This window comes from Cibotium barometz, chromosome 61 (assembly GCF_041138505.1).
Source record: "Cibotium barometz isolate CiBa-2024 chromosome 61, ASM4113850v1, whole genome shotgun sequence".
Classification (NCBI taxonomy): Eukaryota; Viridiplantae; Streptophyta; class Polypodiopsida; order Cyatheales; family Cibotiaceae; genus Cibotium; species Cibotium barometz.
In genome coordinates this window covers 7,955,918-7,967,994 of record NC_141106.1, presented here as the reverse complement: position 1 = coordinate 7,967,994, position 12,077 = coordinate 7,955,918, and the positions used below count along the sequence as shown (strand labels likewise).

Here is a 12,077-nt window from a genome sequence, read left to right as displayed (position 1 = left end):
TCATGAAAATAGCATTTTGTGTGTGACTTGGTGCACCTCAAGGTATGTACTAATGGTGCAAATCTACCTAAAAGCTATAATGACATCATTAGCTCAACTCTTTCCCCATATGGCTTAGTCTTGGGGGTTAGAAGTATTACATCTCTCTCCATGTTATTATCTTGGGTGTGAGTATAAAATATACCAAGAAGTTAAAGTTCATATATTCACACCTACAAGGTGGTCACCATCAAGGAAGACTAAACAATTGGCTTCCATGTCTAGCACCCTCTTCGAGCTCAACTTCAACACCATCATCAACATTATCATTGATTTTGCATTCTTGCTATCATTTATACTTAGCTTCCCTCTTGTCACATTATGCAGCGCTTACTTTAGCTACATCTTTCAAGCTTGAGTGTTTGTATTGTACATCTTCATCCAGGTGTCCCAAGGCTCATTCTAAGGGATTTCTATGCATGAAATAAGCCTTTATATAAATGCATAGATCTCTATCCCATCTCTATGCATAAGGTAGAGCCGTTATGCATAAAGCTCCACTTAGATGGTATAATTGTTATGCATAAAGCTCTACTTATAAGTTATAGTCCGTATGCATAGAGCCATTCTGCATAGAGATCTACCTTATCCATGGAGCTCTATTTTCACAAGGGATCTACTTTATACATAGAATTCTCTTTTAGGTCTATACATAAGGTAGATCCCTTATCAAAATGTATAGAGCTCAATGCATAAGGTAGGGTTATCTTTGCTCAATACATAAGTTAAAGACCTTATCAAAATGCATAGAGATCAATCATAAGGTAGAGCTCTCTTTGAGCTCTCTCTATACATAAGGTAGAGCCCTTATCAAAATGCATAGAGTTCCCTTTGAGCTCTATACATAAGTTAAAGCCCTTATCAAAATGCATAAAGCTCAATGCATTTGCATAAGGGCTTTAACTTATGCACCGGGGTTCTCTTTGAAGAGTATGAAAATAAGAGTATGTAAATAATGTTATCTTGTTTTGTTGCATGTTCTTCTTGTAGGTCATCACTTTCCTTTGGTTAGGTCTTCACTTATCGGCTCTCCCCTCTCTTACAACAAGCTCTAAACCCAATGCTCTTTTTTTAATGCCCGCATTCTTAAGTTCTATGGGAGTTCCTTTCTTTCATATGCATGAAAGCACTCATTTGTAAGATCTCTCATTTGTAATAATTGTATGCATTTATAGCAGGGCTCTACCTTATGTATAAGATCTCTTAATGAGAGACATGTGCATAAGGTAGAGCCCTTATGCAAATGTGTAGATCTCTATGCATTTGCATAAGCATTAGGAACTCAATGGAGTCTTTTTGGGCCCTTTAATTTGCCATGAGGTTATGGAAACGTTTAACTTTTTGACAAATAGGAGCCCGCCATGTAAGCAAAAACCAATGGTTTGTAAGAGAGGTGTAAGAGTGGTCAAAGGGTGCACTTTTTTTCCCAAAAAGGGGAGGGGGCAATTTTACAATTTTCGGACCTCCATAACTTCTACATACAAGCTCCGATTTGAGCTGAGATTACAGATCCGTGATCTACACATCAAGAGCTTTCCATAGATATGTTACATGATATGGTTTTATCCGCTAGATTTTAAATTCCATTTTTCCCCCAAAATTCAAATTCGAATAAAGTAGCCGTTTTGAAGCTTCAAATTAGAAAACGTTTCTTATTAAGAGAAAAGGTTTGACTCCCTTAAACTGCCAAATAAAAGGGCCCAAGAAGACTCCATTGAGTTCCTAATGGGGATCAAGGAGAGATCTATGCATAAGGTAAAGCCCTTATGAAAATTCATAAGAGTTCTCATATGCATAAAGAGCATGCAAATAATATTCTCTTATTTTTTCACCTTACTTCATGTGGGTCCTCACCCTACTTCATGGTCCTTATCGTTCGTCAGTTAATTCCTCATTGTTCCCTAGTCCATGTAAGTCTTCATTGTTCTCTCCATTCTATTTGTGGAAGTTCTAAACCCACCAACTCTCTTTTTTAGAATGCCGCACCCTCGAGTGCTATGGGAGTTCTTTTATTTATTTTTTCACATGCATAGAGCACCTATTTATGCATGAGGTTTCTCATTTTCATAGAACTCATTTGAAAAGAGCTTTTAATCATAATAACTCTACGCATAAGAAGGTAGATCCCTTATGCAAATGCATAGAGCTCTATGCATTAGGTAAAGTCCACTTGATGTCCACATAAGGTGTACATTAGAAATTATTATATCCACATGATGTTACAAGCCCAAAATGGAAGAAAAAATGGATCCATGTTAGTGAAAAGACATTATTGTAGAAAAATCATCCATGTTACTGTTATGTACACATTATATGTGCATATACTAGGAGGCTAACCCACATTAGGCTTGTGAGCATGGGAGCATGGGAACAAGCTCTAGTGGAGCATGAGTTAGGACTAACCTTAAGGGTTAAGGTTAGGGTCATGCATCCAAGCTTCACACATGGGAAATGGAGAGTCAAGAGTCATTTGAGGGCCCTCCTATATAATAGGGGCATGGGGCACACTCAAGGGATGTTCTCTTGTGTAGAGGATTGTATCTACATTCTTGCCATTTCACTATAGAGCTGAGTGCTATTGTATTGGAGTTATACCTCTTGGTGGAATGGGACACTAAGGTTAAGGTATGTGGTACTCCATTATATTTCATGTGTGCAACCCTTGGGCTTGGGGGTGGTTGGGTGGTAGAGTTTATGCCTGAATTATGCATGTTTATGCATGTTAATTATCTCGAGAGATCTTAGGGTTTTAACAGTTACCATGTTAGTCAGAAAATGCACCCATGTTAGTGGAAAGAACAAGCATTTAGTGAGAAACAATACTCACTAAGTGGAAACAAGCACATGTTATTGTATAGGGAACACACCCATGTTGTTATTGAGAAAACACCCCCTTTAATGTAGATGTAGAATGACGAAGGGGGCTAAGAAGAAAAAAGATGGGAAGCTTGTAGGTGAGGAGAAGCAAGGATTGGGGTTGGGAACAGGGGGAGAGAGAGATAAGTAGAGGAATAGGGGAAGATGGGATTGTTGACGAGGAAAGGAAGTGTGAAAGAGATTTTCGAGCTTTGGTGAAGGGCTAGGGATCATGAAATGGGCTATTTTTGAGAGGGGACCCACTAGTGGGGGATCCCATACTCGTGTGACCGGAGAAGGGAAGAATGTCAATGGGGGCAGAGGGACCTTGTGCATGTGGTGGATTTCATGTGCCCCTTGACGAGACTGGTAAGAGGGGCCACGTCCCTAAGGCTAGGTGTGAAGGCGGCTCCCTTAGAAAAATCACCTCGATCGGTTCCTCCACTAGCGTCAAGGCCATAGAATGCCGAATGTGAAGAAGTGGTCCCATCGAGAGCATAAGAGCCATGACCATTGCCAAGGCTACCATAGCAACCTCATCAATGATTGATTTTTTGGATGAGGTATATTCATATCCCTAAGGTGGGCCTCTTCTTTCACACATGGTTAGTTGGTTTAAGATAGTGCTAAATAATAAGAGACCATAGGTGGTTAATATGTGTAAAAAGAGACCATAGGCTTAGTGCCCCCCATGGTTGGTTTGAGATCTAGTCCTACTAAGAGAACATAGGTGGTTAATATGTGTAAAAAGAAACCATAGGCGGCAGTTGGTTTGAGATAGTCCTAATAAGAAACATAGGTGGTCAATATGTGTAATTAGCACTCAGACATCTACAACACAACACTAATAAGAGACCATAGGTGGGGTCAATATGTGTAATTAGCACCAATACATCTATAACAAAATGAATTTGTAGGCTCTAAGATATGTTCCCTAGGCGACTTTTGGTTAGAATGCCCGCATTAACTAGAAGTTTCCTCAAGCTTCAAAAATTGTCAAGAGAGGAAGGCGTGTAGGATCTATGAGGGTTCCTCCCCAAAATGTATGAGGGTACCTAGTGTAGAAGAGCTTTGCACACTTTAAAACCCTCCATCTTGATCCTTTCCTTATTTGATTGTTTTCATGAGTTTTGTTGATTTTACTATCAACAAGGATATAGCCAAGCACTGCCACTTGGAGGAGGCAACTTGGTAGTTGGTGCATCCCTGCTCCACTTAATGGGTTTGGGTGTTTAGGCTCTAATATGCATGGCCTAGCCTTTTGGGCTTCTTTTTGGTCTTCATCATGACATGTAACTCTCTTCACAATGTGAAAGCGTTAAAAGGCTTTAAAAAATTTTTTAGGAATCCCCAGGCTTCTAGAAAAGGCTAAAACAGTCCCTAGGCTTGCCCACGAGTGACCCGTCTTGAAATCTGTGGTTGTCCTTGCGAAAGGCCAGGAATTGCCACGTGGAAGCAGAAGAAGGCAGGGGCGAAGAAACGGTGTGAACTTTAAAGGTGTGTTTGGATGCATTGCATCGGGACACGACGGCGTTGCGCCCTACATACAGGAGTCTCTCCTATATGATGTTTCTGCTCCTTACAAGGAAGAGGGAGATTTTGATCAACGGCCGCGATGGCAATTGGGAGCCCACTTGTAGAGCGCGATGCAGTGGGAAAAGGAGATGAGGAAGAGCCATTGTGGTTGATGAGGGCCAGGCTGCAGGCGATGACCTGGGCGGCGCAAGCTAAGGACGCTGCAATAGCCGAGTTAGAAAGCAGGCTACGGGCGGCGCTGGAGGAGGGGGAAGCAGAGGCAGCCCGGAGTCGGGCGCTGGAGGCGAAGGTGAAGGAGGGCCGGGCACGGGAGGCGGCATTGGAGCGGCGAGCGGACAGGGCGGAGGAAGCGGAGGAGAGGCTGGCGCTGCAGATGGGAGAACTGGAGGTAGAGGCATTCGAGCGCATAACGGAAGGTAACTGTTGGAATTAATGCTCGTGTCCCTATACGAGTGTGAACGCCCATCACGAAGTGATGCAAATGAATGGGTGCTTCTACTTCTATATAAATGTAACCAATCGATCAATCAATTAACAACGATTCATCTGCAACGCGATTCTCTCCATCTCCCTTCTTGCGCGTTTCCTGCTGCAGCCATGGCAACACCAGCATGGCTGTAGCCTCCCCTTCGATTTCCACATGGTATCATCGCCTCTTTCCTGGAGTGCTTGTGGTGCCTGCCTTGCATGCTTCCGCCTTCAGCATCGCCACCAACTGCCATCGCCTCCTCCTAGTGCGCCTATGTTGGCTTGCCAACCATTTTTTCTCTGACCTGTCCCTATTTGATCCGCCAACCCATCCTTCTACGCTTCTCCACCGCCAGCCATCCTTCTACGCTTCTGTGCCAACCAGACATTTACGAGAAGCATCAACCAGCCTTGTTCTCTCACCAACCTCCACCTTGCAACCCACTATAATCTACAAGGCTCTCTACACGGCTCTCCACTTTCCAGGCTTTCGCGTCCTCCACCTTGAAGCCTCGACCTTTTGATAAATGCACCCACGTCAGCAGACGAGATGCGTACCAGGTAGCGTACCATTCAAGACTCTAGCATCTTCAACTAGGTAGCATAGTAATAAATCTCAATTATAATAATAAAAAAAAACCATCATCAAATATTCTAAATCCTTTTTATCACACACTTTTACTAACAATAATTATATATTTTTTAAACAAATACACGAACCTACATAAATATTAAGGGTATTCGTGAACACAAACCTGCCTACTTTCTAAGGCTATTTGTGTTTTTTTTTCCCATTAGCATAATCACAATATATATACTAATAACAAATCAACAAATACATAAAGTTAAAATAATAATAATAATTATATTTTCTTTATAATCAATTAAAAATTAATTTTATATTTAATAATTTACTCACATCACGAACATGCCTAAACATTCAGGCTATTCGTGAGCGCAAACATGCCTACTCTTTCAGGCTATTTGCGTGCACACATGACATTTTATACAAAAATGATAAAAACCTTTCAAATAATAACAATAATAATGATTAAAAGAAACAAACAAATAATTAAACAACACAAATGGGCAAAGACCCACAGAAAGGCAAAGACCTACCAATGGGCAGTGACCCGTAAAAAGACCCAAAGAGGTCCGTCCTACAATGGACACTAATATAAGACCTGGGCAAATAAATATGCCCAAAAGTTAGCCCAAAGAGGCATCAACCCGTTGGAGTGTTGGCCACACCCACGAGGTATGATATTAAAACAAAATTATGGGTGATATAATCGTCCACCCTAAACGCCCAAAGTGGCATGAAACAACAACCCAAACAGAGAATTGTGAATCCCCAAGAGGGAAACAACTATGCCCAAAGAGGCAATTGAGCCCATTGGAGTGTCTACAGCATCCATGAGGCCAAAATTAAACATTATCTTCGACAAGCTGAAAACGAATCAGCCTCTGAGCGATGACAAATTAAACTTAATTGTACATATACACTTGTAAATAACATCATATCACATATATATTTTGATAATTCAACTCATACTCATATATTAATTTCTCTTTTGACATGTACCCAATGCAATACTTGGAATTCCACTACTCAACTTGAGGGGGAGAATACGGATGGCAAGTCTGAGAGTGGAAGAACTTGTGTTTCGACATCATATCGAAACACACATGTTGCACTTACTACCAAGCACAATGTCTCAACATCATATTGGAACATGTGTCTTGTGGTTGTCAAGGAGATCAACTTCGACAAAAAGCATATCGAGATAATCACAAAACAAATGCCTTGCGATTACCAAAGCAGTTATATCATCATCGACTCATGATGTAAAGATAGATAGCATTACACATGGATTCATAATGCACACATCACATTTCCTCATTCACCCTCATGCGGACATTCGCATTAAGGGGGAGTGTTGGAATTAATGCTCGTGTCCCTATACGAGTGTGAACGCCCATCACGAAGTGATGCAAATGAATGGGTGCTTCTACTTCTATATAAATGTAACCAATCGATCAATCAATTAACAACGATTCATCTGCAACGCGATTCTCTCCATCTCCCTTCTTGCGCGTTTCCTGCTGCAGCCATGGCAACACCAGCATGGCTGTAGCCTCCCCTTCGATTTCCACAGTAACAGACTCATCGCCTCTCTCAACCAACAACAGCACAAGGAGGCGGCCCGGGGCCTCTCTGCGCCTAACGCCGACAGCTCAGCATCCACTCAGGCAGCGACAATCAGCCGCCTGTCCAGCCAGCTGGCCGAGATGCAGAGGAGGCTCGCGGACGCAGAGCTCCTATTGCAGGCCGCTCGGACGCAGCTCGACCAGTTTTACATGCTGAACGATTCACGCTTCGCGGTGGCGAGCCCTCGCAGGGCCAACAAGGAGTACCCGCAAGACATTATGGTTAAAAATAAAGACCTTGTCGGAGATGTTGACCCTGATGATGCAGACCACACACTCGTCTCTCTCTCCCTCCAAGACCTGGACGGCCTCGTGAAGCTCAAGCTCTGGAGCCCTTCCTCCTTAACGCTCAGACACGCCTCGCCCTCGTAACAACCCATTCCAATTCTGCTAAAATTTTCTGACAGAGAGCTTCAACAATTTTTCGTGTACGACCTTGGCAATACAAGAAAATTTTGCAATTTGCCACATTTTATTCTGCCCAAATTTATCTTCCTCTTTTTTTTAAAAAGAGACTAAAATATATATATATATATATTTTTTAAAAAATATATATATATATTTTTAAAAAGACATATACACGTAAAATTTTCCGACAGAGCTTCAACAATTTTTCGTGTACGACCGAAAATTTTGCAATTTGCCACATTTTATTCTGCCCAAATTTATCTTCCTCTCTTTTTTTTTAAAAGAGACTAAAAAATATATATATATATTTTTAAAAGGACATATACACACGTCTGTGCTTTGAAGTGGCTAAATATAACAAAGCTAGCATTTTTGCACTTTTTGAGTGTTTGTCTCTTTCTTAGGCATATCTCTCCGTTGTGTGGGCCCCCTTATGCCCCTTTTGGTTCAGTTGTGGTGAATCTGATGTAACAATTTGGGATGAAGTGCAGAGCTCAATACAATTTGGGATGAAGCGCAGAGCTCAGTCTCACGGGCTTTTATATATTCAAAGTCAGAGTCACCTCTTATAAGCCTCAGGACTAAGTGCCACGGGGTCTTAAAGACCCTTGTCAGGTGATATCAATGGATGGCATTGATCAAAAACCACGACACTTTTTTGGACCGTCAGATACAGTGAACTAGGGTCAGTAACCTAAGGCCAGTAAATTAGGGCCAATAAACTAGGTTAATAAGCGATCATAGTTTAGTTCTTAGTTTACTAAACGGGCATAGTTTACTTTCTAGTTTACTAAGTGGGCATAGTTTACTCCCTAGTTTACATCATGGAATGAGGGTGAATTTGGGTTTAGGACTTAGAAAATTTTGGAGCAAAATGCTATGTGTGCAAAAGAGGATTTGAACTCATGACAAGACATCAGGTCACCATTGGAAACATCTTACCACTACACTATACCATCACGCAAGAAAGCCATACAGTTTTAAGCCATTATATTCTATGTTTTTCACCCCTAGTTTACTGACCCTAGTTTACTGGCCCTAGTTTACTTTATCCGACGATCCAAGAAAAAGTCACGATTTTGATCAATGCCATCCATTGATATCACCTGACAAGGGTCTTTAAGACCCTGTGGCACTTAGTCCTGAGGTCTTATCAGTGAGCTTCTTATTTACTTTAAAGGTACAAGGGGTCCTTATTTTGCAACCTTAGCAAGGACTCAGGAGGTCACTCATGAATGTACCTTCCAAGCACACAAAAAGACAGCAAATCCGGGCTCAAGCATGCGAAATATACGCATTGGGGTGCCCCATAGCCATGAAAACTGCAAGAAACACTCAAGAAACACACAAGAATGGCACACACACTCTCTCTCTCTCTCTAAGAAACTACAGCCATGCACACACAAAAAGAAACTAGACCTAGGTTATGGCACACAAAAGATAAGCATGGAGATCATCCTCACCATCTTGTTCTTCACTCTCTTCCTCCATGGATATGGCGTTGAAGCACAAGAGAGATGGAAGAAACAAGAAACAAGAAAGCAAGAGTTTGTGCCAAATGAGAGAGTTTGAAAAGAAACGTGTGATTGGTAGATAAAGGTAGAGAGAGGTTGTAACCAACTTCCAACTTCCCAACCTCCCAAATCACACGACTCCTTTCTCTTTCTTTCTTTATTGAATTTGAAAAGTTTGTTACATAAGCTTTTTGAAACCTTAGGTTTAGCTTTCATTTTTGTGCATACATAGACCATGGCTTTTAACCTTACAAAATAGCTAGAGAGAGTTTCCATGCTTTGGCTTTACAAGTGTGGACCCGCTAAATTGCCAAGCATTTACAAAGTTGGACATGCGTACAAATTACATGGCAACAAGCGTATGTCTAGGCTTGGATACAAAATAAACATGGGATAACATCATTCTTATTTGAGAAAAGCTGCATCTTCTTAGCCTATTTGATGTCAAAATTGGAGGCTATCATTCCTCCCACACTTAGCTTGTGAGCTCCCGCGAACAACAAATTGATGAAGAACCCCACTATTCAGCATACTTAATAAACCCAATCATCACTTCTCTCACACCCTTCTTCACAACTTCTTCAACAAACATCACAGCTTCATCAAACTTCTCCCAAACATCCCCAAACTCTAAACTCCTACTCCATCTCCTACTTCTACACTACTTCATCTTCCAAACACATAGGATAAGGAGATACAACAACAACCTCTTGCTCACAACAAACCCACAAACTTCATAAAGAAAAAAAACATCAACTCCCAACATCGAACACCATCCCCAACAATAGATACAAACATATAAGCGCTCCCTCACACAACATCTTCAACAAAGCCCAGCCACCCGATGCATCAGCCTTGCTGCGGAAAAATTCTCCGGCGTACCCAAGCTCACTATTATGAAATGTGTGTGTTTTTGGTGATACCTTGGTAGGAGTGGCCCCTTAAAAATTAGGTGATGGGTCTTAAATAAAAAGACAAAAATCTTCTGGAAAACGACGTGCTCAACACACACTCGGCAGCGTTCTTGAAAAGGCACAACCACGTGCTTTTGCTCCCATTATTCCACACGCAGATAGCAGTACAACAGTGCAACAGCTTCATTTCTCCTTCTCAGGCTCACAGGGTAGCGCCAATCCTCCTTTACTTGGCAGCGAGCACTTGACGACATTGCAGCCAGCTTCTTCATTAATTGCCCTTCTTTAGTAGCACAGAGCAACGTCGATTTCTACCTCCTTCCCTCCATCTGATGCGCACAATGCTAATAGCCGCTCAAACATGCTTTTGAATTTGGCTGAAGGATGCTCTCACACTTTTCTTCTCTTCCTCTCTCCCTTCCTCTGCGCAACTGCAGCACTAAACACACATACACATAGAACCTTCAGTCAACTCAGTTCTGCTATGCTTTCATGGTGGTCTTGTCCTTCAATCAACGGATCTGGAGCTTCTTCTTCTCCTCTCTACAGTGGTATACTGCAGCCAGCGCAAGTCCTTCACTATCTTCTCCACCGTTCTCTGCAGACACGCACACAAGTCACATGCTCAGGCTCTCTTTCCTCCAGCGATGCGCAGGCAGCAGAAACTCTCTTTTTCATTCTTTGGTAGGCACGGCAGCGCTGTTTGCTTTCTTCTACACACGAGCCAGGCCTTCTGTCCCTCCCGCTTCTTCTCTTACATTGCGGCAGTCCTTGCAGCCCCCATATCTTGTCTGAGCCTCTACCTTCTTTATATATTGGGTTCCACTATAGACATGTTGCTGGCGTGCCAATATGCAGTCTGAATGCGCTTCTTCTTCTCTCCCTTCTGCATGCTTTCTTGTTGCTCTCCCCTCGCTTCTACTCCTTCTTCTTCTGCCATAACCCCCGCAGTTCCAAAATCTCCCAATTCCCAAATATTATGAACCTTTCATCAATAGAGAATTGCTAAGTATGATAGCCCGAGAAAAGTATCTTTCTCTCTCACCCTCACTCACTCAATTAAGCACACACAAGAGAAAATAACAGAGAGAACAAATTTGGCTTTGACCCAAGAAAATCAGCTCACATATCTTGCAAATTTCATGGCTAGCCCCTCCCGGCGGCGAACGCACCAAATGAATGTACCTTCCAAGCACACAAAAAGACAGCAAATCCGGGCTCAAGCACATCTCTATACATAGATTGGCTCATTTGAAAAAGAAATCTTACCCTATGAGATGTCTTTCCACTTGAGGCATGAAAAACTCTCAGGGAACTTATTAGAGCACACAAGAAAAGCCCAAAAGCAACATGTGATTCCAACCTCACATGAAGGCTCTTCCAATAGCCAACTACACTGCTACATGTGGACAACCCCTTAGCCCCATGGAATGCAGGAGAGACTGGCGCTGCAGATGGGAGAACTGGAGGTCGAGGCATTCGAACGCATAACGGAAGGTAACAGACTCATCGCCTCTCTCAACCAACAACAGCACAAGGTGTCTCAACCAACAACAGCACAAGGTGGAGGCCCGGGACCTCTCTGCGCCTAACGCCGACAGCTCAGCACCCACTCAGGCAGCGACAATCAGCCGCCTGTCCAGCCAGCTGGCCGAGATGTAGAGGAGGGTCGCGGACGCAGAGCTCCTTTTGCAGGCCGCTCGGAAGCAGCTTGACCAGTTTTACATGCTGAACGATTCAGGTGGCGATGCCAACAAGGAATACCCGCAAGAAATTATGGTTAAAAATAAAGAACTATGTTGACCCTGATGATGCAGACCACACACTCGTCTCTCTCTCCCTCCAAGACCTGGCCGGCCTCGTGAAGCTCAAGCTCTGGAACCTTTCCTCCTTAACGCTCAGACACCCCTCACCCTCGTAACAACCCATTCCAATTCTGCTAAAATTTTCTGACAGGGAGCTTCAACAATTTTTCGTGTACGACCTTGGCAATACAAGACAATTTTGCAATTTGCCACTGCCCAAATTTATCTTCCTCTTTTTTTTTCAAGAGACTACAAGGATTTTTTTACTTCTTTTTAAAGGACATATACACACAGGCTCACAGCAAGTTTGTCGTCTGTGCTTTGAA

The 12,077-nt window shown here is 42.5% G+C and overlaps 1 protein-coding gene across 1 annotated transcript; it reads left to right on the top strand.

Annotated features, from left to right (window-relative positions):
• The first annotated feature begins 4,446 nt into the window (after nt 1–4,446).
• On the top strand, nt 4,447–11,538 carry LOC147604518 (uncharacterized). The gene is made up of 2 exons (XM_086794740.1): nt 4,447–4,847; nt 11,444–11,538. The coding sequence occupies exons 1-2, from the start codon at nt 4,511–4,513 to the stop codon at nt 11,536–11,538; spliced, it is 432 nt and encodes a 143-aa protein (XP_086650866.1). The 5' UTR covers nt 4,447–4,510.
• Nucleotides 11,539–12,077: the final 539 nt, after the last annotated feature.

Bases quoted from the DNA above. Each gene is read 5' to 3' on its own strand.
- LOC147604518 (XM_086794740.1), top strand. From the start codon at position 4,511: ATGGCAATTGGGAGCCCACTTGTAGAGCGCGATGCAGTGGGAAAAGGA. The intron at 4,848-11,443 runs GTAACTGTTGGA...GCATAACGGAAG, and splicing joins ATTCGAGCGCATAACGGAAG to GTAACAGACTCATCGCCTCT.